The sequence below is a fragment of the Panicum virgatum genome, chromosome 7N (genome assembly GCF_016808335.1).
Source record: "Panicum virgatum strain AP13 chromosome 7N, P.virgatum_v5, whole genome shotgun sequence".
NCBI classification, from domain to species: domain Eukaryota; kingdom Viridiplantae; phylum Streptophyta; class Magnoliopsida; order Poales; family Poaceae; genus Panicum; species Panicum virgatum.
The window spans coordinates 33,724,232-33,750,046 of NC_053151.1; the positions used below are offsets into that span (position 1 = coordinate 33,724,232).

The 25,815-nt window shown below is 51.6% G+C and overlaps 2 protein-coding genes across 4 annotated transcripts; both read right to left on the reverse strand.

The window, feature by feature from the left end:
• Nucleotides 1–1,420: 1,420 nt before the first annotated feature.
• LOC120682465 (probable amino acid permease 7) lies at nucleotides 1,421–9,383 on the reverse strand. Of its 2 annotated transcripts, XM_039964398.1 has the most exons (7): nucleotides 9,208–9,383; nucleotides 8,867–9,103; nucleotides 6,254–6,347; nucleotides 3,018–3,232; nucleotides 2,725–2,858; nucleotides 2,369–2,596; nucleotides 1,421–2,262 (listed from the first exon to the last, which is right to left on the reverse strand). In XM_039964398.1, the coding sequence occupies exons 1-7, from the start codon at nucleotides 9,296–9,298 to the stop codon at nucleotides 1,861–1,863; spliced, it is 1,401 nt and encodes a 466-aa protein (XP_039820332.1). In that variant the 5' UTR covers nucleotides 9,299–9,383; the 3' UTR covers nucleotides 1,421–1,860. The 2 variants fall into 2 exon arrangements, with proteins under 2 accessions (XP_039820332.1, XP_039820333.1); XM_039964399.1 differs by lacking the exons at nucleotides 6,254–6,347; nucleotides 8,867–9,103; nucleotides 9,208–9,383 and adding exons at nucleotides 3,454–3,547; nucleotides 3,752–4,697.
• Nucleotides 9,384–20,752: 11,369 nt separating this feature from the next.
• On the reverse strand, nucleotides 20,753–23,955 carry LOC120682673. Of its 2 annotated transcripts, XR_005678529.1 has the most exons (4): nucleotides 23,707–23,955; nucleotides 22,388–22,642; nucleotides 20,941–21,735; nucleotides 20,804–20,826 (listed from the first exon to the last, which is right to left on the reverse strand). XR_005678529.1 is itself a non-coding variant. In XM_039964650.1 (3 exons), exons 2-3 carry the CDS (start codon nucleotides 22,602–22,604, stop codon nucleotides 21,086–21,088), a joined length of 867 nt encoding a protein of 288 aa, XP_039820584.1. In that variant the 5' UTR covers nucleotides 22,605–22,642; nucleotides 23,707–23,955; the 3' UTR covers nucleotides 20,753–21,085. The 2 variants fall into 2 exon arrangements, 1 of the variants encoding a protein (XP_039820584.1); XM_039964650.1 differs by having other exon boundaries at nucleotides 20,753–21,735.
• Nucleotides 23,956–25,815: the final 1,860 nt, after the last annotated feature.

The following is a 25,815-nucleotide window of genomic DNA, read 5'->3' on the forward strand; positions in this document are numbered from 1 at the left end:
CGCCCCCGCCCCCCGGCGCCCGGCGCGTTGCCTCCTCCTCGCTGGCCGCCTCATCGGTCGGCTCTCCCGGCGCTAATCGTCGCCGCGGATGGATGGCCACGTACTTTCCTGGCGCCGTGTCGAGGGCGTGCAAGGATCTTCAGTTCGTCGTCCACCTCCGTCAGTCAAGGCCGCCGGCTGGTCAAATTGGCAACGGCTTTCGTGATGGTGTCCCAAGGATCCAGCGGTCAACTTCGCAAGTGAAGGAGTGAACTCTGCAACTCTGCACTGAAGAACCAAAACTAACGTCACTGCGTATTCTCTTCAACAAGATAGGCACTGTTGTGTGCTGTCAGTACAAACCTTGGCAAATGGCAACTCAGAGTTCATATAAACTACACCCTGCACTTTGGTTAGACTCTTGCGATGATGGTGCTACTTTATCCTGCCACCACAGTCATCAAGACCACGGTGGCCAAGGGGTTTGCAGCTTCAAGAAACAGCATCGGATCGTGTTCTTTCCCACTGGTCCAGTAAAATCCAGGAGCACGGCTTACGCGTGCTCGAATGGCCATGCAAATGCTCAAGCCTGAAGATTGAGAGTGCATGCACAGTAGCTAGCAGCAGCTCCTGACCTCGGGTCGCCATCTTCAGCATTTTGGCAACAAAAACATTCTAGGCAAACTGAGTCGATTCGGAGCTCTTGATATATGACTAAAACTGTCGACTTTGCGGCTTCAGTCAGATGAATTACCAATAGTGTCATTCTAGTTACCTGGGCTGCCAGCTACGACTGTCTTCAAGGAAAATCAGATTTGGAAATGAATCCAACAATCTCGCCCGTCATATTCCTTTTCTTAGTTCAAAAGCTTTAGGCCGAAAAAACATCGGCATATCGAAAGTAAACAAGCAAGTCATAAAAAACAACAAAAAAATGGAAGTATTTTCAAAATATTGTGAATAAAATTAGTTGACAGGATTTCTCAGATTTTTAAAAAGACCTTTTACCTGTTTTGAACAGATGGTTTGTGCCTTATTAGTGCTCTTGAGCGAGATCATAGGTACAGTCTGCACCATCCGAGGTTACTGCAGGCTGAGATTGCGAACTAGGCTCTAACGACAATTGTTTGCCTATACTACTAGACGCAACCTTTCTGCACCTCAAGAGCTAGATTAAGAAGTGATGAGGGGCTTCCTCACTATGCAACTTGGGTTTAACTGTCTTCCTGTTTTAGCCAAAAAAAAATGTCTTCCTGTTATCAATATGGGATTATTCCAATAATTGGAATGCACTTTGACTACACTATTGAGATGAAGCTGCTATTTTATTCTCCTATCCTAATCAGCAAGATCATGGAAGCCAAGGGCAGTACAACTCCAAGAGGCGCCTGAATTCAGGCGCAAGGCTTGTGCCTGACCAAATGATCATGCAAAACCGAGATGCAAATTGAGTGGGAGCTTGTAATTTATAATGAGAACAGACTAGTGTCCACAGCTTTCATGAAACTCGGAGACCACAGGCATCGACGCCAGCACTGGTTCCTCAAATTAGTTCTTCTGAACTTCTGAAGTGTCTTGGGCAATACCACTACATGTATGCAATGTGACACTGTGTACATGTTTCACTCTTTAAGTCTCTAATGCAGCAGGAAGGCATCAAAGAACACTGCGCAACCCGGCACTCCCGGGTCCTGCAGAACGCAGATGACCTGCCACTGGTATGCTGCTGCTCCTCGTCATCCCAGGGAGAGAGACGCCATCCTCCCCACTCGCTGCGTTCTCCATTGCCACTAGCCCACTACAACAGGAAGAGAAGCAATCCAATGCAAAACACAGACGATCGAGGAAGGGCACACACACACTACACTAGCCAGGCGAGTCCTACCCCAGCTTCTGGGTGACGAGCCCCTCGATGGAGCCGACGAGCGCGAAGGCGCTGACGAGGAGGCAGACGACGCTGAAGGTCTGCAGGACGACCCAGCGGGCGGACCACCGGGGCACGTTCCGCTGGATGATGTACACCTCCACGGGGAAGTAGATGGCCAGCGGCCAGAAGTTGAGCGCGCCCAGCAGGGCCAGCACCTCGTTGAAGTAGGGGAAGGCCACGGCCACCGCCGTCGTGGACGCCACGTACAGCGTCCGGAAGCACACCCGCAGCAGGTTCACCCGCCACGGCGGCAGGCACGGGACCCGCACGGTGTGGACGTCGTTCACGAACCCGCTGTCCGGGAACCGCTCCGCGAAGAACCTGTCCGCCAACTGGAAGATGGGCTGGCTGTACACCTGCAGGTTTTCAGAATTCAGAGACACAACGGTGTGTTTTCAGGTTCTCAGTCTGTGATTCTGAACTTTCTGAAGCTCCTGCCTGGCTGTCAGAACCGGTGCGTACCTGATACCCGCCCAGCAGGTGGAGGATGATGCAGGCGTTGGCGAAGTCGATGAGCCAGTAGGGCTCGTAGAAGCCGAAGCCGGTGAGGAGGTTGCCCGGCGCGTCGCTCCCGAAGGCGGCGTAGCCGAAGCAGCCGCAGCAGAGGTAGAAGAAGGTCGTGACGAGGATCGAGATCATCGACGCCCTCTTCATCGTCTTGTTCTCGGCTGGCGGCGACTTCAGGGTGTCCTAAATGATCAGAGGCGAAATGAATTAACTTTTTAATGTATTTTTTATATACTAATACTGAATGACTAATAAGCAAGATCCAGGCAAGAACTTTTGAGCAGTAATTCTGAAAGGAATCTAGTATTTACCTGTATTTCCAGGAGGATTAGGGAGTACGGGTACGCGAACGCGATGTCGCCTATGGCCTGCGAGACGCGCCAGATCTTCTGCACAGGCGTCCTCATCGGAACACCTGTTATGCTTCCTTTGATCGTCCCGTTAGCTGAAGAACAGAAACAAGCGAGTGAGCTCTCTAATACGAATGTTTAACTGCCGTGCATAACTTATCAGTTCGGACAACTGAACCAAACTACATACGTACAATGTAAGCAGCATCAGTCGACTCAAACGATGGACAGATCGGAAGAAGCAGAGGGCTTACTAATGGTGGTGGCGAGGCCGAGCCCGAGGCCGATGAAGGCGTAGGAGAAGGACATGACGGCGGCGACGACGGAGAGCCACGCCATGTCGTGGAAGTCCGGTATGAAGGAGAGGAGGAGCTGCGCGGCGCCGAAGACGAGCATGTAGTAGCTGCCGCCGTAGCTGCAGGGCGCATCGTGCCCGTGCTCGTGGTAGCAGTTGGCCTTCAGGATAGCCCTGCAACCATCAGAAGAAAAAAAACGCAGAGCAGCCCCAACGCGGCACACACAAGGCAAGCAAACACAGTCAGGGTCAAAATATAATCTGCGAAAATTAACCAGCAGCAGCACGATGAGGCTGCCCTGCCCGGCATGCACGCACAGGAAGCACGATGACAGACAGGTAAAGCTGCGAGGGGAAAAAGGGGAAATTTTGTTACCGGCGGCGCGGCTGGCTACCTTATGCTAGTGGCGGTGGTGATGGTATAGGCGACGCCGCAGCCGTACAGGCTCACGAACTGCAGCGAGCCGCAGGCCCAGGTGTGCTTCTTGCCTGAGCACGCCGCCATCCCACACAGGACACGGATCATTAACGGAAAAGGCCATCATGAAACCACACCACAAACTCACAAAGCTACTAGCTCAACTGATAAATTTGTCTGTCTCGCTCACGGCTGCTGCTGTAAAAACGGCGTGCTAGCACGACGGCTATGATACTATCGTGGGTTCATGGCGTCGTGGCATGCTAGTGCCGTACCGAGGTAGGCGCGGACGGCGTCGGTGTAGGAGCGGGTCCTCGGCAGGCCCTTCCCGGGGTCGCCGCGGCGGTAGCAGTCGGCGAGCAGCGCGGCGGAGACGTAGGTGACGAGCGCGAAGCAGAGCATGCAGGCGGGGCCGACGACCCAGCCCAGCTGCGCGACGCTCCAGGCCAGCGACAGCACCCCGGAGCCGATCACCGCCGTGATCACGTGCGCCGCGCACGTCCACGCCGTGCCGGCCGGCCGCGGGCGCCGCCCGTCGTCGTCGCAGCCGCAGCGCCCGTCCACCACCTCGAGCGAGTCGCGCACCGCCATCGCCGGTGATCACCAGGCGCTCCCGCTGGGCCGGCGGGAGGCTGCAGGCTCGGCTCTTCTCGCTCGGGCGGGACTCAACTGGTCAGTGCGGGTGGAGGCAGCTACTAAGCTAGGCTAGGAAGCAGAGGCCAGTACAGTGTCACGAGTCGGCACGGCATGTGGGGGCTTGGGGGGATGCCCACCGGTCGTCGACGGGTCAGGGACATGACATGGCTACAGGCACCGCAGCTACAGGAGCGCAAGTGGCACGGTCCCGACTTTTGTTTGCCACGAGACGGTGCGGCTTCCGCCCGGGCAAGGGCCACTGACCGCCCCGGCCCAGCCCGTCCCCCATCGTCCGGAGATGTTTGCCCCGCCACCGGTCGGCATCGGCGCCCGGAATCTCCATCCAGAGAGCAGCTCTACACGTAACTGGAAGCTTGATCGCGCACCTGCTACGTACGACCACGACGAAAGTGGCCATTAATAGCGCCCCGGCCTGTTTGCAGTTTGCACACCGAGGCACTGGGCGATGTGGGCTGAAACAATAATGGTCTCCCAGGTTTTTTAGATGGGATCGTATCTAGTGCAAATCACAGTCTTCGTGAAAACTCGTGCAAATCACGATAAAAAAGATGTCTAAATTCACCAAAAAAATCACACATGTAAATGATATGATGATGCACAACATTGTAAAATATCTTATCCAAACTCGACTTCGTTTGCGAGATAAAAAATAACAAATTTCTAACAAATCATCTGGACAACTTTCTGGCTTGAAATTTGTTATTTTTTTATCTCACAAACGAAGTCGATTTTGGACAAAATATTTTACAAGATTGTATAGCATCATATCATCTACATGTGTGATTTTTTTTGAATTTATACGACTTTTTTACCGTGGTTTGCACGGATTTTCACGAAATTGTGGTTTGCACCCGATATGTTCCCTTTTTAAATTGCATGATTCTTAGTTGGATAATGTCCTTAGACCTAAAACATGGCTATTCTGAGATGATGGAGGGAGTATATGATTTGGCATGCTAACACTTTGTTCACCTGGGCTCAACGGTAATAAGAGGTTTTGGCGACATGTTCTAATCTAGATCATGGCCGGAAGTAGCAAACTACTACTAGTAGTTTGTTTCATTTTTGGGCGGGCAAGACAGATGCATCCAAAAATATTTGGGTTCCAAGACCGGCGACCGGCAGAGTTGTTATTATCATGGAGGTTTTGATTCCCCTTTTTTTTTTAGTTTTTCGCACCAAGAGAACCACTCGAGCCAAACCCATGCCCTATTTGACGCTACGACATACTCGGCTCCATTAATGGACGACAATGGTGTCCGGATTCATCATCGGCATGGTCCGTGTCGTCGCAGCCTCGCAGGTCAAAAAAAGGGGAACTCCAAGTCGCGCTCTGGGTGCTGCCTTTTGACTTGCCAGCCCTCTCGCGCGCAGCTCAAGAAAACCACTCTTCATGGCAGCGCGCGGCTAGCCCCTCCGCGGCACATTCCCTGGCTCGCAACACGTCAAACAGACCTGACAACGCCGGAGGCAAGTTGCGCGGTGTCTTTCCTCTTAGCTTGGAAATGATATCCGGAGATTGCGACCACCATCTGAATCCAGTCTTGAAGGGAAGCAGAGCGACATACACATGCACATTGATTTCCAAGAACTGGAGGACACTACAAAATAGAATACAAAGATAGATGGACTATAGTACTCATGGCCAGTGTGAAAGTGCGATTGGGAATTTTCGCATTTTCAGCAAATGCCAGGGCGAAGGACCGCATTGGCATGATCAATAGTGAGGGTGACGATGGAAAACCTGACCATGTGCTTGTTTAACTTTTACATGCTCCCGGATAGCTATTTGCTAAAGGAAAATCGAGAGAAGTGGAGGTGGGGAGGGGGGGGGGGGTGGGGAATCAGACTCGGTGACTTCGTGATTCTGGTGGGCTATTTGGCCATTGGACCCGAGACCTACAGGTAAAATTGGCATCCCTTGGCGTGCGTGGCCGTCACTAGTGACCACATGGGCTAACGAGCGAGCAACGTGTATGGGCTGGCCCACGTGTGGGATCGGCCCGTTTTGCCGAAACGTGCAGCGGAAATGCAGCCCACCCACCGAACGGACAGGCCCAACGTGTGTAGTCTAGCATGTTTGGGTACAGGACAAGAGGATGCAATGGAAGCGGGCCTACCTGCCGCTGATGGAGGCCGTGATGGTGTAGGTGATGCCGTAGCCGAACAGGGCCGTGTGCTGCAGCAGCATGCACACCCACGAGCTGCTGCTACCTGCAAAAACAGAAGGGAGTTCGGTGGTTCAGAAATCAGGAATCGAACAGCCATCGCATGGGAATGAATAGGATTTACTTGGGGGTAAATTAAGTTGCGCATGTAGAAATACTTGGTTCATGCATGAACGGTCTAAACGGTGAACACTAGCTCTTTATTTGAACTAAGCAGCCATTTAAACGTGTTAAATGATCATTAAATGGGATAAATGTATATGGCTAGCAACTGCGTAGCGTAAACAGGCTAAACAGCCGTATGGACGAATAATTTGCATAGGTACATCTCAGTGACGTGCCGCGAAAAGGGAGAAGAAAACAAGAGCAACATGAATTCTGAATGTGGACCTCGAGAGAGCGACAGCGGGAGCATTCGACATTTGTCAGGTCAAGATTGATAGCAGGCGCGTTGTTTCGCATCAAGCGCTTTCATCGTCGGTACACCTAATCCGCTCGTCTCTGCCGCGAAGCTCACTAGTGACTAGTTGACAGAGATGGGTTCTCGCCAATCAGCCAATGTAATTCGTTTCTGGTGATGTTTATAACTGGCTTAAAGATAACTACCACGGCCACGGCAAGCTGCCACTGCACTGAACCTCCATAGGTACCACATCCACACTTAGACAGGTTGAACTGAACCTTCCCATCGATTGCCAAATGCCAAACGCATCGCCAAAGGGAGCACGAGCACTTTTCGTGATCAAAATGTCGAACGAAACGACGAGGAGCCGTTCTTCAGAATAGCCATACGAGCCCGTTCTTCAGAAACGGTGGTTCGATTTCGATCGATGCCATCCTTCACCGTCGACGTCAAGACGGCCCCTCCGACGAGCGGCGCTGGACCATTGAAGCCGAAGCCTCAGGGCCTCAGGGGATCAGGGGAGGGACGAGGTCGGAGACGGTCCAGTCGTGCCGGACTCTGTCAGATTGGTCGCCGCGGCCACCTGTCCGCAGCCAGTCACTCTCGTCCCGCTAGCCAGGTGTCGCCCAGCCGCCCTCCCGCAGGCCGAGTTCCGAACGCCAAGTCGTCCACGCACACCGGCGGCGAGTGGCGGGACAGGAGCCACCACGGAGGAGTTCGACTTGGGACGCGCGAGTGCCAACGCCGCGGGGCGGGGGAAAAAAGGAGGAATAATCTTTGCGCTGGCGTGTCTTCCGTGAGGCCCTGCCAGCCGCACGATGACGAGCTCGATCGAGCTGGGCCTGGGCAGTTGGCGCCAGCGCCACGGGGGTTCGCGAACGTTCTCTAGTTCTCCTGGTCCGGTGGTGCCCCACTGCTCCTCGTGCCTGTTCCCGTCTCTATCCGCCGCACATCTCGCCGTCTCGGCCCGCCGCAATTTCGGTGGAGAGACGTCATGCCAATCGGAGCCTCGGAGGGAGACACATACGACTCGTTCCTGGGTTCACCCTTTCTAGGCAGCAGGCAGCAGGCAGCAGGCAGCTGCGAGTTTCTCATCTCATACGAGCAAGCAAGTGCCAAGATAGTCGAGCTCACCCTGGCACGTGTAGCTTGTCTTGACCAAAAACATGGGATGTTACTTGCCGGATTAAGTTTCGAGTTGTGTTAGTGAGTAAAACAAAAGGAAAAAGTTCAACGTTCTCCTTACAAGTATACCCAACGTTTCGATAACCCCCTATTTAATTTACTCCCAAACTATACTATTTAGTTCATTTTACCCTATAATATAATTTATCCTTTTGTATCTTCATATACAAGTTGAATTTTAATTCCATATTTTACAGGGCATCAGAATGCATGTTAATTCTTTTTATAATTTTTCATCGTTATTTTTTGTATAATTTTGAAATCCAATGTTTAGTTTCTTATTAAATATTCTAAGCTATCAAATAATGATAAAAATTATGATATATTTTTTCTAACATGTGTTATGTTGTGTACTATGATCTTGTAAACTTTCATCTTAAAGCTCCATCTATGCATGGAGAATTAAAAATACAAATAGTATTAGAGGGTAATTTGAACCAAAAAAGCACGGTTAGTAGGTAAAATGAACCAAACGATAGTTTCGAAGATTATTCAGACTTTGGTTATAATTAAAAACAGTAATTTAGTTTTTTTTCTTAAAAATAGGAACAACAACGTTGGAGCGTGCTTTCTGGTGGTGGGTTTAGCCCATTGCACTAGCCACTAGCCTAATCCTGACGTGTCAAGGGGTTTTGGCACGTGTTTCCAATCACTCAATCAGTCACATCTGACACAAACAGAGTCCTCTCACGCTACGGTGAACATCTTCAACCCAAACCAAAACACATGTCAGCAGGGCGCTGGTACTATCGAACGACCCGGCTTGTTTTGCCACTAACCGATCTTTGTTACTTCCACCTCTAAACAGAGAAGGGTGGCAAAAAAGAAAAGCTAATCGACCCTAAATTCGCGCTGAAGATATCACAACAACACAAAGCAGTCAAACGCCCATTCTTAACAAACTGGAGCGCGGCGCCATCTGCAAACAGAGAGAAAGGGGATGGGTGGTGGTGGGCATGGCGCGCGGCACGACGTACCTAGGTTCCTGTCGACGGCGCCGGCGTAGGTGCGGTTGCGGTGCGGGCCGTGCTCGGGGTCCGGCGACCGGTAGCAGTCGGCGAAGAGCGTGGACTGCAGCGCCGTGACGCCGGCGAAGACGAGCATGGCGGCCGGCCCGGCCACCCACCCCAGCTGCGCGATGCTCCACGCCAGCGACAGCACGCCGGACCCGATCACCGCCGTGATCACGTGCGCCGCCGCCGTCCACATGCTCCCTGCCGCGAAAAAACGATCCGCGCCACCGGTGACATTGGGTTCGAAACGATCGATCGATGCGAAAATCGAGAACGCGGACACAAAAAAAGAGGGGCTCGCTCACCGCTGCGCACGATGCCGCCGGCGGCATGCTTCCCGGAGTCCGCGATGAGGGGCGCGGCGGCCCCGTGGTCCCCGCCCTCGCCGAGCGCCATGGATCGCCGGGCGGGCGGCGGGTCGAGGGCAGGCGCGGCCGCGGGTCTCCGCCTGGTACCAAATCCTCCGCGGTTGCGGATCAGAGCGCGCGGGGGGGGGGGGGGGGGGGGGGGGGGGGGGGGCGAACGAACGGTGAAGGGGACTAGTTGTGTCAGGCTCAGGCTCAGGCCCGGAAGCAGGGAGGCTATTTGAAGAACCTGGCTCTGGCTAGGCTAGATCACTCGAGGAGGGAGGGAACGGCGTGTGCTGGGTTGGGAGGACAGGGAAGACGCTTTATAATACCACCATTTTTTTCTTTTTTTTTTGAAACGTAATACCACCATTTTTTTTTCATCTTGTTTTCTTTTGAAACGGACGGTGTGTTCCTTGCGCTCACAAAAAAAAAGAAAAGAAAAGAAAAGGACGGTGTGGATATCTGTACGGGTTTGAGTGGTTGACTCTGCCTCCGATTGGCTCCTCCTTGTATTACCAAATCATTCGGCGTCACCAGCCAAAGTAGTATACATGATTTCAAATCATAATTAGGAATCTAAAATAATCCCATCTCACGGATAGGCTCGCACGCATGGTACTCCGTATATGATAAGTAGCAAGAACGAATGGCACCCGGACACGTGCCAGCAGCCTGCTGGCTAGTCCAAGGTTGGACCCTGTACATGTTCAAATTTCTCCTTACCTCTCAACAGAAATTAGTATTATTCACAGACTGGACTTGAAATTTTGCCCGTTCACCCGTGTGTCAAAATTTGAACAGACAATAATAATGACCCGTCACTCTCCAAAAAACAAAAACTGAACAGACAAGAACAATGATCCCTCTCACTCTCCAAAAGAATGGCGACTAGCTGATTGTCCTCGATCTTTCCTGAAGAAACCACTCACGTACTGGAAGGTACAAACAATCATTTGGCATAGATGGTTCCCTAGTGAATTTTTTTCCTGGACTCACCTGAGCTGTAAGCTTCTTAAGTACTAATCGCCGAGATTGTTTCATCATCCGTCATACCTGGACGGCGCCACTTCACTCCAGTACAAAACGCAGCGCTAGAGTTTACTAGAAGAGTAGGGCCGTAGAAATTCAGGACACACACATGGACGGTGCGCCGCCACTGCATCGTTGGTGCATCACTGACTACCTGCAGGTCCTGCATCATGAGAATGTAAATACTGCAGGCCGAGGCCCACGTCCGCAGGCCGGCCCAAATCTGCTTAGCCCGACATACCTTATATTTTTTGTATTTACCCCTTAAAAAACCTTATATTGTTTGTATTTTGTGCTTATAGTTTTTATTTTCCTTTTTCGTGCATATCCACATGGACTTAAAAAAAATGGCGTTTCATTAGTATACTTTACAAATCCAACCACTTAGTACCCATCTGGTACAATTAACACTTTCTGCTTTAGTACCGTCGGATGGTTCATCAACTGGCTCGTGACTGACTGCGGAACCATATATTCATCTTCCCACTACGCTCAAATTTCGCAATTCAAAGCTAAACACTTCATGCCTTAATCACTCATCACTACTACTTGTAGGCTAGATGAATATTTTGGAACCTGGAAATATAATGGAATGTTCTTAATCCTGGCTCAAAATTTCTAAATCTAGCATGGTCCCTCTTGGAAATCCGATAAGTAGCTAGCTAATTATGACACATAGTATATAGTCAGATTATATAAGACCAATGGTGCATTAATTTATTTCTAAATGGGGACCTTCATTTTGATATAATCATACTGTTATATATACCGGTACATATATGTACCATTTTTCTTGCTCCCGTGGTATTACGATCTTTATTTGTTGTTTAGTTTGTTACATGCTATTAGCTAGAAAACTAGACTCCCCATCTATGCAAGAGCATACGTGTTTGTTTATTTGTGTTCCCGAGCTCCAACAAAGCTTTTGATACGCAGGGCTACGTTTCAAAAGGGAGAAGAACCTATATATCTTTCCCCTAGGAGAATGGAACGATTCTATCGATCTCTATCTCTTTAATAAAGCGTAGCAACCATCCAGGCACACAGTCACTTCACTTAATACCTTCTAGAAACACGCCAATCATATATGGTAGGTTGAGCCGAGGTACGTGTACGTGCGTACATGTACATGGCCTCCATGCCAGCAAGGGTTTAAGATAGATACGATACACTCATGGCGCAATGGACCCCTCTCACATAACTCTACCTCCGTATTGTCCACACGCATCTTATTTAGTTATTTCCCCCCATCACACGACCGCCCCCGCCGTACACGGTACACCATAGAAGTCTCCATTGTTGATGTGTCACTACCCTTGCCTCTTCCCCTTCGGCCCTTCACCTCCTTCTTCTACAGTACTGTAGAGGAACTTGCTTCCACTAATGTGTGGGTTCGACTGCACTAGGGTCTACACGTCAGTGTGATGAGTTCCTCTATAGTACTGGAGAGGAGGCTCGATCGTTCCCTCCACTTTAGTACTGTACCCTTGAATGGAGGTGCCACATCGTCTTTTTGCCTTCCCACCGCCGCCCCCGAATGGGATTCTGGGGTGGATCGGTGATCAATCACGTGGTGCGATTCATGTGTAACCACTCTACAAAACTGAACGGGCCATCGTAGCACTCGCCTAGCTCATGAGTCATAACCTCAAAGTGTTCGCTCCAGCACGATCTCTAACCACCGTGTGCGCTGTAAAAATGAAAAAATATCTGAAAACACATCGCAGGCGGATCAGGATCGGACCGAACCCGGCGGTAAAGTTAACCGAGCAAGCGCATCACCGGTAGGTATCAGGGCAGGCAGCGGGCGGGGAGTTTGTTTCACTTCCACCTGCGCATGCACGCCCGTACGCCTAATTCCCGAGCGCCGTCCCCGACCCCAGTGGCCTCCCCCGCCGAATATATTCATCGCGCGCGATTTTTCGTCGCCGTGTCGCAGAAGCGCTCGCCCCTCCCCTGTTCTTCTTCTACCTCGCGACAAGGGAGGGGGCGCTGCCCCAGCGAGCAAGGGGGGAGGGGGAGGGGGCGGGAATGGGTGGTAGGTGGGCGGAGCGGCCGCCGGTGAGGTCGCCGGCGGCCGGGTGGTGGCGGGAGGCGGCAGAGCTTTAGGGTTGCTGGGGGCTGGGGCGGGCTCCATGGCTGCCGGACTTAGAGGAGAGGCCGGGGGCGGCGGCAGCGGCGGCGGCGGTTCGGCCGGCGGAGGGCAAGGCGGCGCTCCCGCGCCGCCGGCCGGGCAGGGTAGGACCTCCGGTGGGCGGAGGCCGGCGGCGGGGGCGAGAAAAGGATGCAGCGGTGGTGGATTGATGGCGCGGCTGCGAGATTGGTTAGCGTGATGGTGGTGGAGGGCGGTGGCGAAGGCGGCGGAGGCCGCCGGAGCCGGAGAGGTGGTCGACGGCGGGGGCAGCCGGGGTGCTCGCCTCTGCGATGGATTGGTCTAATCTCGCATAGTGCGAGGAATAGGCACCCCCGCCTCCCCTCCCCCATCGCCCACCTCACCCCTATTGTGCCGCGCGTGTCTCTCTCCTGATCTCCTGAGGTACGATACTACTGGTAGGCTAGGCCCCACTGAGGTGAGGTGATAGGTGCGTGCGTGAGAGTTGCCAACTGAGCATCCCACCTCGCCTCCGCTCCTCTCTCCCCCTCTCCCCTCGTAGCTTCCTTGTTGCTCCCGGACTCTGGCGGTTACAAAGGGGGCGGAGGAGGAGGAGGAGCCAGCTCCAGCCTCCATCTGCTCGCTCCACCCCGCGGCTGCTCCAGCTCCCTGCTCGCGAGGTGAGATCGATCTCTCCCCTCCCCTCCCCCACCCTCTCTCCTGCCCCTCCTCCTCTCTCTCTACCTCCCGTCCTGGATACATGAACGCCGCCGTACTACCTGATCGAGTCCGCCCGGTAGCTGCCGCGGCTAGGTTTTTGCGGGGAAGCAGGTTGCGGTTGCGGCGCGCGAGGGTCGCCCGGGCCGCTGAATCCGCCTTGTTGGGTATCTCGCGTTCCGGTTGCTCTCCTGATGATTTCTGTTCGTTTGTGTGCGGGTTGATTGGTTCGGCGGCCCTTCCCTGCTATCAGCTAGCCGCTTCCTCCTCGTCCTTGGTGGTGATTTGTTGTGATCCCGTGGAATACTGATCGTTACCTTGTCAGCGCTGTGGCGGTTCGTGGTCGTCTTGCGCGTGCTGGTTCGATCAGTTACGGCCTGCAAGGAAGCCTTGTTCTTGGGATTTTGGGCGAGATTTTGGTTTCGCTTTGCCTGCCCTCCTGTCCTATTTTACCCTTCTGATCTTCTTCTCTCTCATCGGTGACAGAAGATGCTCTAGTACTAGTGCTGCTGTCGCTGCCGCTACTGGGGTGTGTATTGTGATACCTCTCCTCCGAGGTTCATGGGGTTTTAGCAGCGCCAGATTTTGATCCCCTTTTTCTGTTTGGGTGGCCGCCGCCGATCGTCGCGTGTTGCGCCAGTCCGCTCGTTCCTTTTCAGCTCCATCATTTTTCTTTCGCCGGGTGGGGTTTTCTGGATTCAGACCCCCAGCTGTTCATCAGCTCTTCTTCGTTCTACCTTTTCGTCTGAGCTCGCCGCCGCCCCAACGCGGGTTAATTTTCGTTGCCTGCCGGATCTTTCTTCCCACACCAATCTGGATGATTTCTTTCCCAGTTTGCGCTGGATTTCCAGCTCGTTCATTCCTATCTGCGAGGCCCGGTTACTTTCCATTTAAGTTTGTAAAAGAAATATCTATGCCTCCACCGGTTCCATGCTGCTTACACATTGCCAACACTGCTAATTAATGAAATGCTTCATTCCTTGCTTTTACTGATCTCCTTCCGTCTGCAATGATCAACTAGTGCTTGAGATGCAGATCCAAGTCTTTGCTTTGCCGTTTCCTCCCCAGGATTTAAAAGCACAATATTTTCTCTCATCAAGTCTAGTAATATATACTACTGCTACTACTTCAGTAGGGTGTTAAACTGCGCAATGCAAATCGTTCAGTTTCTTCTGTTGTGCAAAAGGATCGTTGCTTTTCTTTCCCCAGTGGTCAGTAGTGCCTGGAGTAGCAGTGCACTTCAGGTAGTTGTTATCTCTGGTCTTCTGGTACTCTTTTGGCAGAAAAGAGAATACAAAGGCTGCAAGATCTCCTGTCAATTCAGTACATGGAATTTTCCCTTTTCTACCACCGCTTGTACTGCATGCTCTCACTCTTGTTTGCTCCACTTCAAGTAGGTGAACCTTTGCAGCAGCTACCTAGCCACCTATATTACTTTTACTGATTCTCACACCACTGTGTACTGTAGGTTAATTTTGCTCCTTTTTGGGTTGTTTTGTAATTGGAAACATTAATGTTGGACATGTACTGCTTTCTAGCTACATCTTGCCCATTATTTTATGTTACTTTTTGCTAACTTAAAATTGATCTTATGCCTTTACTTCTTTTTTCAGTTCATTCTAGTTTCTGGCCTATGTTCTCATCTGACTGGTCATTCGTCTCACTTTACTTTATTCTTTTCCAGGTGAGAAAGGACTATTCTCATCAGATGAATGGGGGGACTCTTGAGATCCAGTCTCTGTTTCGGTTACTAGCTTTTGGCATCAAGGAAGCTGAAGGTTCAATCTGCCCGGCTCGTTGAAACGGATACGGCCACCCAGCTGAAGGCAGCAGCACCATAACTTCTTTCATTCTGATCAGCAGCGACCTCATGAACTCGCGAGCTTACCAGTTCCAGCTCCAGGCTGCCGAGGCGGCGGCGGCGGCGTCTCCAGTTCATGCAGCAGGTGACGACGAGCCGGAGCCACCAACCCCGAAGGCTCTGCTGCTGGAACTCCAGGCCCAAGGCACGGCTGACGCGCCACCGGCGCCACGCCAAGGCAGCGGTGTTGCTCCGACGGGCGTTGGCAAAGCGCAGGCTACCAAGTGCCCTGAGTGCCCCAAGTGGTTCGTGTCCGAGAAGGCCATGTTCGGGCACCTGAGGAAGCACCCGGAGAGGGGCTACAAGGGGGCTACCCCTCCGGGGACTGCCGTGGCCGGAGACAAGAAGCCGAAGAAGCAGGTGGCACGGAAGGAGGTCGACGTGTCGGCGATGAACATTACGGCTGCTGCTGCGACGGCCGGAGAGAAGAATCCGTGGGGGGAGGCCAAGCTCTCGACCAAGTGGCCGGTCACGGCGAAGCGCGGGCGCGCGACGTTCGCGCCCAGTGGCCAGCGCGCGCCGCTCGATGCGGGGATGCAGGAGGACGAGGAGGCTGCGATGATCCTCTTGGAGATGGCCTCCTCCAGCCGCTCGAAGACGTCCGAAACCCAGCAGTGGTCTGTGCACCAGGTGCATGCCCCGGACGCAGTCTCTGTGCAACAGGTGCATGCCCCCGACGCCATCTCCGGGCACCAGATGCTGGATGTCGAGCAGGCTATGCTTCTTGATCATGTCTCCGGGAACCAGGCGCCGCCGGAGCCCGAGCAGATCGTTCAGCCGGAGGTTGTCTTCGAGCTCAGCGCGGAGTCGCAGACGCCGGCGGTCAAGGAGCTCACGAACCTGGAGATTACCACAGAAGCTGTCCTGATCGTGGTCCCTGCGAACAAGTCCATCGCCCCCAGCCCCGGCTCCAGGAAGGCCAAGAAGCGCCAGACCGCCGTCCCGGATCTCGAGCAGACGGCAGCATCTCCTGCACCACCGGAAGGCGCCGACGGCAAGCCGGCGGCGAGGCGCATACCGTCGCCGGCGTCGGACAAGAAGCACGAGTGCCCGACCTGCGGCAAGTCGTTCCCTACCTACCAAGCCCTAGGCGGCCACATGTCCAGCCACGTGAAGGTCAAGACCGGCGCGCGGCACGACGACCTCGCCGCGGCCCAGGCCATGCACAACATCCTGTCGCACCGCAACCAGAGCGCCGTCAGCGTCGTCGTCGCCAGGACTAGCATTGGTGCGGCAGCGGCTTGGGGCCAGGACCTCCACGTCCAGGAGGACGTTCAGCCGCCGGCCCCGACGGTGGCGCCGAGCGCGGCGCCGCACGTGTGCACCGAGTGCCACATGACGTTCCCCTCCGGCCAGGCGCTCGGCGGCCACAAGCGGAAGCACTGGTTCCCGGAGAAGCATCAGGCCAAAGCCGCCGCGCCGGCCGAGCCAGCAGCGCCAGTGCCAGCGCCGGCGGCGCGGGCCTTCGACCTGAACGAGATGCCCGAGGAGGGTGAAGGGGAGAACGATCAGCCCTAGCTAGTTGCTACCCTTGGGGGGTTGGAGCATGGATCCCTGGTTTAGAATCCGTGCTGCTGAAGGACGACGCAGCGTTAATTTTGAAGGGATGTCACAGAGCAGCATCGTCACTGAATTTTGTCCCACTGTGTACCGTTTCAGTCAAGGGTTGAATGTGTTCAATCGCCATTTCTTCATGGTATTGTGCTTCATAACACTTGAAGTCGCATCGAGTGACTATGTAGCAGGTAAAATGTTTTGAATTATTCTCATATACCAGCTAGCTAGTAAGTCTGAACAATCCGGTCCCCTGTTGGGACAACTGTACAATATGGGGTGAGGAATACTGAGATCAAACCACAGTTGATTTTACTTACCATTTGCAGTGGACACATTTCTGTACGTTTTCATCTTTGAGAGGAGGAAGGCTGTCTGAAACCACTTACCAGTTCTTCTGGAGCATGTTAACTGTGTGTTTCTTGTTTTTCTTTCTTTCTTTCCTTCTTCCAAGTGCCATATATATAGCTCCTGGTACAATAATACAATACCGCTCTTGATCTTTTTGAAAAAGTCCGAATTACACTATTGAACTATCGTAGGAGTCCGATTTTTAACCTTCAACTACAAAACCAGATAATATAGACCATCCGACAGTTGGAACCGGGCAAATTTAGACCTTGGTGGTTTCCAAGATGATTTTGTATTAAAAAATTAAGAATTCTAATTAGATATGAAAAAAATCAAATATAATTCATTTTAAATCAGGAAAACATGAAACTAGTACCAAATTTTTTTCTCTATTTAAAGCTTAGTTATTCAAAACTAATACACATAACGACAAGCAACCAAATATTATGAAAATAAAAAAATTAGTATGAATTACATAAACTTATCGTCCCAATAGATAGGTTACATTTTTAGAAAACTTTTGATACCCTTTCATTTTTTTATCTAAAATGAATTACTTATGAACATTTTTAGTTTAAATTTGAATATTTTTAATTCTCACAAAATACAAAACCACCTTGGAAACCATCCCAAGGTCAAAATTTGCCCAGTTTCGATAGTTGGATGGTCTATGTTATCCAGCTTTGTATTTGAAGGTTGAAAATCGGACTTCTGCGATAGTTCGAGGGTGTAAACCGGGTTTTTTCTTTTTCTTTTTTCTTTGATCCATACTACTAGTACTACTACTTTAGCAATCAGGTTATAGTTCTTTTTTTTCCAACGAAAACTTGTGACTGCTAAAACACTGCTAGAAGCTAGGCTATTTTACCTGTTACAAGCATGCAATATTGCATTGTATGTATCACCGTCACGTATACTCTTACGTACGGTTCTCAGATCGGACAACTGGTGTCACAATCAGCAACACCGTAACGCCCTTCCAACTGTAAAGCTGGCTAGCTGAGCAGAGCAGCTAGAAGCTAGGCAAGAACACGCGAAAACATAGGCAATAATACCCTGTTAGCACCAAACTTCTACATTGCATCAGGCATCAGTGAAGTTCTGGCACTGTCTTGTGTTGGTTTCCAACGGTGTGTCGTCCGTTAACCACCCACAAGGCCACAAGCAGGCACGGCCTGATGCATGCCATGCTTGGACCGATTTCTGGGCCCGTCCGATGGCACAGGCACGGCCTGTTTATTGTTTAACTCGCGGCCCGTTAGACCCGAAGTTCGCTCGCACATACTGTAAGTCTCCACGCCATCATAAATCCTATGAGTCTGTTCGGCTGACCGCACAAATAGTATAGATCTGGTAGAATGAATAATATTTTATAAGAGAAAATAAGCCGAGACAAGTCAAACCTAGATAAGCCGAACAGCCTCTTCCGCTTCTCCCGCCCTCTCCTCCCTGCTGCTGCCGCTGCCGGCTCTCGCCTCTCCGTTTGACCGTTTCACCGTGCACCTGCCACCACGTCGTCCGCGCGGCCGTGCTTGTACGGCGAGCCCTCTCCGTTCCCAAACTTGCCAGCTCGCCACCGCGGCCACTGCTTCGCCTCACCGTATGGGTGTGGTCAGGGAAATATTAGAAGTCACACATATGACTAACAATCAAATCATCGTATAAGATAAAAGAAAAATTGGATTTGTACCATTAAATGATCCAAAAATTAGATATATACCATCATGACCCACATGTCATTGACTCCTGCGAACCTCACATGTCAGTGAGATAACGATGGTATATCTAACTTTGAGATCTTTTAATGGTACAGATCCAAATTTCCCGAGATAAAATATTTTTTATACTGTAGGAATATTGTTCCAGCTTCAAATGAATTTTTCCGTGTTCAAAAATATATTCCACACAAAAAATCGAAGTTTGATCTTATTTTAAAAATTATCATAAGAAATATAATGGTGTAGTTAGATTTTAATTTAGATATACGGTCTAGAAAATATAGCCTCCGTGGTCCGGTAGTAGAACACGGTGGACTCAACAGCACTCATTTTTTTTGAGTAAAATGCATGGGCGGTATATGAACTTGTCCGACTATGTCATTTAGGTCCCCAAACTTCTAAAGTGCATTTTCAAGTCCTTGAACTTACTAATTGTGCCATATAGGTCCAAATCTTCATAACTTATATTAAACAGTCTAAGTGGCATGTTGACTGGGCAATGACATGTACCTAATGTGGGACCCGCGATTTCTCTGCTGCTCCTTCTTCCTTGCGCCAGGCAAGAACAGAACCGAACGCAGGCACTGCTCCGCCGGGCGTTCCCCATCGCCTCAGACCACCTCCTCCCAAATCCGTCGCGCCCACACCTCCCTCACTGCCCCAGCTCCCTCCCCAACCTCTCCTCATCGAGCTCCGGCCACCACCCGGCCGAAATCGTGCCGCCCACCTCCCGCCATTGTTGCCGCCACTGAGCCGAGCTCGAGCTCACGTGGCCAGCCCGCTCCAGCCACCCTCCTCCCCAACCAACACACGAGATTGAATACAGGTGACCCCCTCTTGCGTTTCTGTCCCTTTCCCCATGGAAATCATCGCCAGACCGACCGGACCGCCGAGCGCCACCGCAGCCGGCTCGGGGCGTCGTCGCACTTGGCCGTAGCCCTGTTCCGCTGCGGCCGCCACACGATGACGCTCCTCCCCGCCGCGTGAGCCGAAGCAGGAGCGGAGCAGGCGCCTTCTTCCGCGCCTGCGCCGGCAGCAGTGGTGCTCGGGGTCGCGCTGCGGCGGCGAGCAGGGGCGCCGAGGCCGCCGGCGTCCATGAGGATGACGATGAGGATGGCGTGGTAGAGCAGGACCATGTTCCTCCGCGTGGCGAGGTCCAGGAGGCTGTGGCCGTCAGGGTGGAGGCGGTCGAGCGCGGCGAGCAGGACATCGGTGGGCGCGCCGGTGCGGCAGCTGGAGAGGGCCGCGTGGGCGAGGAGGAGGAACGCTACCGCGGAGCAGGAGAAGAGCAGTGCCGTGGCCCGGGTCTCAGCAGTCGCCATGGCCGTCGTGGTGCTCGGTGAGGCGGGTGGCAGAGCTTTGTCGTTGCCTGCACACTACCGGCGAGGAACCCGAGCGCGGCAACAAGATGTACACCGCCTTGCGGTGGTGCTCAAACGCGAGAACGCGACGGTGAGGCGCTGCACAGACCACTCTGGCCACGGATCCGCCCCGGCCCGCCGCTGGCCGACCACCGCGCCGGCCGTGGCCAGGCCCATGCCCCTTGCCTCCCTTTCCGCGCCCCAAAACCCGAGCCCAGGTCCCGCGCATGCACCTACAGTCCCACGCCTCCCCTATCGCATCCTCACTGGCAGTGGCGAGCACGCCGCCGTGCGCCCCTCTCCGCCGCCGCTCATGCTTCGGGCCGCATTTGCCCCCCCCCCCCCCACCCACATCCCATGGTTAGATGCTAGAGATCGAGAGGAATCCGATGGTGGTTCTCCCGTCGCCGGAATCCTTGCCGGCGGCGAGCTCTCGCCGGTCAAAGCGCCGCCCCTGCATCTGTCCCTATGACAGGTGGGGTCGTTGACCGTGCTGACAAGAAGGCCCCACATGTCAGGTCAATGTCATTGCCCAGTGACTATTTAGTGTAAGTTATGAAGATTTGGATCTATATGGCACAATTAGCAAGTTCGAGGACTTGAAAATGCACTTTAGAAGTTTGAGGACCTAGATGACATAGCAAGACAAGTTCATGTACCACCCATGCATTTTACTTTTTTTTTTCTGTCTATTCCGCAGACCTGCAAGATACGCGTGTATGGGCCCAATGAGCCCGCCCTGTCAGCAGAGGAAAAGGAGTTCGCACGGTGGTGCTCGGCTCGCCCAGCGGCCGTCCTGTACTTGCAGTTTAGGACATTGATCAAGACATCAAGTGTTTCATTTATCCACCAAGTATAGTAAAGCTCAAGAGAAACTGAAGCTGACACTATCTTTCAGTAGCTGCAAACCGTCAGTCATCCGACTAGTCAATCACCCAATTTATGCACAGACCTAGTAATATCTTACTACAGAACACGCGTAATTTCTGACGTATACTACATTATCAGAACCTGCACTTCAGTGTAACGAACACCTACACCACCTACCGACTACCGTCAGGGGTAAGACGTTAGCGACATCGCAACCCACGACCACACAGGTTTTTACAGACCGGAAGAGAAGAGCACCACCACCTCGTCGAACCCGAAATCATGTCGGCACGACCTCGTCGAACGGGAGGGGCACCCTGGCGAAGAACAGCTTCAGGGAGAGGCACAGCATCACCAGCTGGACGAGGCCGAAGAGGGACACCTTGAAGGTGCGGCTCTGCACTCTCAGGGACTCCGTCGCCCGGTGGAGCTCCTTCTCCCGGACCTCCAGCCTGTCCACCTGCTCCTTCAGCGTTACAATCCGGCCCTCCGTCTCCCGCAGCTTGAGCAGCATCACCGCGCCGCCGCCGTCCCCGTGCTCCTCCAGGGCGGCGCGGTCCTCCGCACGGACCTGCCAGCTCTGCCTCGCCTTCAGCATCACCAGGCACTGGACCTCGGCCTCCAGTTTTTCCAGCAGGTGGCGCTCGAGCTCCGCCACCAGCTGGTCGACGCTAGCAGCAGCAGCCTCCTCCTCTGGCGCTGGGCTGTGTGCGGTGCTGATGAGTATCTGAAGCTTGGATAGCCTCAGGTCTTTCTCTTGGATGGTGTTGGATGCTTCTTTCAGTTTCTGCTCAAGGTGCTCCATCTTCTCATTCACTTCCAACATGTCGACCTGTGCATGCGGCAAAACGATCACATCCTGGTCTTTGTTTCCAGAAGTCGATTCCTCCGCCTCAAGTTCTTTGCCAAGTTCTGACAATTTTTGTATCTCTAAACAGCAGACAAAAGAAAGAAAAAAAAAGGTGAGGTGTCGAACACAAACATAAACTTTAGCTCAAAGACTGAACAATTTAGAAGATGCAGCAGCCGAATGATACATATTTTTTTTTTCCACACTGAATCAAGTGATACATATCAAAAGAATAATTCCCTAAGAACTGGAATGACACACCTTTGTTATAACATAGAACTGAAAGAGCTAATTTCTCCATCAGAATCCAACTAACCAAAGAACATTCCATACACAGTACTGACCAGACATGATGGTGTTATAAAAGGGGAGGTTTGAACAAAATACCATCGCATTTAAGTAGACAAAACTATATATGTTTTATCCTTGAATAGGTAATGCGTGACCTAATGCAGCACTCACGTACTAGATAAAAGGCAACATCATTTTTATCGCTTCCTAAAAATGAAAACGTGGGACAGTTTATAGCAGCCAGCAAATATTAAGAAAAAAAAACACTTTTCAAGTTCCCACCAACATAGTAGATCAGTATTCCTTAAACAAAAAAATTGAACAGCTAAACCATCACACATTATCTAGATGGCTGAAAAGTACTACATAGGCCATAAGGTAAGAAAGCACCTAGTGAATTGCATAAATTTAAAACGTCGCGAATATAGAGAAGAATTTTACCACTCTCAAGGACTTGCTGCGTCGTATGAAGTGAAGAAACTGATTCCGCAAGAGGATCACCATCTTTACCTTGATTCACCCAGCTCCATTCATTTTCATCAGTTTGCTCCTCACTTATTACCATTTCCTCACCAATGTCACTGTCTCTTCTGTATGCAGACTGAACCTCCTCACTTTGCCGGTCCTCACTTCTATCCCCATCATAGTTCATCAACATTGTTTTATGCCTGTAGCTGTAGTTGCTGAAAGTATCACCTGCATCAGATGCTATCAAGTAAGATTCAACAAAGGAAGCATGTCTCTTGTCCCTAATTGCTCTTCGGTGTGCCTTGCTCCCTTTTCCTGCTACACCGAAATCCTTCACTCTAACCCTTTTCCTATTACAATCCCCATCATAGTTCATCAACAGCCTGTAGCTGCTGAAAGCATCAACTGTGTCGGATGCTACCAAGCAAGATTCAACAAGGGAAGCATGTCCCTTGCCCCTAATAGCTCTTCGGTGCGCCTTGCGCCTTTTTCCTGCAACACCAAAATCCTTCACTCTAACCATTTCCCTATTACAATCCCCAATCATCTTCGGACGACCTATTATGCCTAGAGAATATCTTGTTGCTAGCACCAAAAAATCGATGTTCAGCTTCAGCGGGTTGTGGCGTGATTGCCTCCTTACTCTTCTCCACCTCCTTAATGTAGAGCATTTCCTCGGCGATGCTTGAACAAAACAATGCTCTTGCCATGCCAGCCATGGTAGAGCTAATTTGGGTACCCGTGACTTCTGATCGAAAGGCAACTCCGGAAGCAGCCGGATTATAATCTCCCTCCCAGCGCCTGGACCAAGGCTGGCTGTTTTAATGTCCATAAAGCGAAGTTCAGCTAACTTCTCCTGTCTATGGACTCTTTCATCACCAAGTTTAGTTACCTCGCCCCAATCCATCTCAACAACACAAGAACCAAGAGGTGGCTCTAGAGACAACTGGCCTAAATCCTTTGCGGTAGTTACAGACTCAAATAGAACCATCCTAATTTCACGACCCTACCCTTACCCCTACAGGACAAAGAGGCACAATTCGGAAACAAACCGCTTGGTTCTATGCTTGCTCTAACCCAAACGCAGGGAATTTATAGGTCCCCCGGTCCTCCCATCCTCGCTGCGTCCGATTCACCCTCTAGCTCTAACAATTATTCCTAAGCAGCTCGCCAGACAAAATTCCAAAAAACTGCACTACACGCCGCATACCTCGGTTGCAACGAACCGAGAATTTCCATGGGAATTTCCGGAACAAATTGGACCAACCTAGAGCGGGGGAGGAATCACGCACCTGTCGCGAGGAAAGTTCCAGGAACCGGGACGCCGCGACGGTGGCGGGTGATGACGGGAAACAACAACGACAACCGGGGGCCGCCGCCGCCGCCGCCTGCCGCGCGGGTATTTATGTGCCCCGCGGGGAATTTCCGTGCGGCGGCGGAGAAACTGGGCGCCACGGAAGAGGCGGGGGAGGTTAAGGAAAGCACGACACGATGCCGAGGAAGGAAAGGATGCCCGCCAAGGAAGAACACCACCACCGGGGTGGATCAGTTTGCCAACCAACGCCATGGATGACGCCCCGGGGCCCGGGGGGATTCTCGGTCCCAGAGGCCTTTCGTGGGCTGCAGCTTGATCCAGCGTGGGTTCCGGCCCACTATTTGTAGAGACCGTGTGGCATGTGTCGCCAAGAGAGGCCGGGCCGTGAGGTGCCTTTTCCTCTTTGGGCCATGCTTCGCTGCTTGCAAACAGTGTTGACGACCTCTCGCTTCTCCGCCAACATGTGAAAATGCCTTAGTAGCCTTTTCAATTTGAGAAATTGGTGTTTTTACCCCTAATTTGAGTGCAATTATGATTATACCCTTATTTTCGTTAACTTTATAGTTTTACCCTTGCTATTCACAAGTCAATGTGATTTTGCCTCTATTCAATGTGATTTTACCTCTGTTTTGACTGTTAACTAGGGTAAAATCACGTTGACTTATGAACAACAAGGACAAAATCACAAAGGTAAGGTAAACCAGGGAAAATTACAATTGCAATATAAATTAGGGGCAAGAATATAAATGCCCCTTTCAATTTCCATCCCTGTTTAGCATGGGGCTTGGAACTATATTCTATCTCATCCTGCAACTGTTTTTTCAGGGGGTGAAAAAATTCTCCTCCTGCAACTTGGTTTTCGAGACCAAAAAAAAAAGAGGAAGCCATAGCCAAACATAAAGAGAGAACACACACACATGAAGAATATTCAAAAGCAGCACTGCCGGTGGCACCATAAAAAGAAAGGAAGGTGCAAGTGATCAGTGATCACTGACGGCGGTACGTTCATATGTGCGGGAAGATTCCTCTTTGTGGGCCTTTTGTTTTACACGCGTAGCCAGGCACCAAAGCCGCATGTTCTATCTTCCAGAAACAAAAAAAAGAGGGTAAAGAGGGAACAAGAAGAGTGGTACACGTCCACATATTTCCTTTGAATCGTGTGGCCTGAACTTTGCAGATCAAGTCTCAGCCGAAGCTGCATCTTGATGTTGCCGGCTGCCAGTCCATGGCGCAAAGCCCTGCTTGTTTTAGCTGAGGATTATGGAAAAACAGGCATACATCCTAAATTTCGGAAGATTTGTATTTGTTCGGTAAGACCAGTCTCTGTGCACAATTTCACAGTATAGTTAGCAAAATTGAAAACTAGATAACTATACCAACTGAATTACATAGGGATGAAACTCCTCTCTCATCCCATAAAATTCCCTCTTGCTATGTCACAAAATTAATACTCTTCGTAAAACTCCATTAAAATTGGCCTAACATACGTTCCAACCAACTGACGGCGTGTCTCGCCGTCGGCATGGCCACTGGTTGGTGGCGCGCTACTCCCAAATGGCATCCGAGGTGACCACTTGTGTGGACGGGCACTGTGCTACTGTGAATGCGCTCGCGGGCTTGCCGCCCTTCCCGGACGCCGAGCACGTCGTCGGTCGGTGCCCTGTGCGATGCTGCTCCCGCTACAGTATACAGGTACCTGGCGAAGGAGAGCCCAAAACTAGAAGTGGTAATAGATCATGATTTTAATGCTCTTTTTACAATCCAATTTGATGTTTAATATTTTTAGTTCAAAATTATATAAAGTCCGATCCGATGCTTAGATTATCTAGATTAAAAATTAAAATTCTTTACTACCCTAGCCAAAACATCCGAATGAAAGTAGAAATCCAAGAGAATTGCAAGCCTTGGGCTGAAGAGGGGCAAAAATCACCATGGCCATGTGATCGACATGGACACATGGTGACCAAATAAAGCAACGTCGACCGGGGCATTATTTTGGACACGACACGCGGGCTGTGGGCCTGGGGAGTGGAGACCCCACCCCACGGCCGTCGCTCTCGCTCGTCCCCCCTTTCCCCGCCCTGTC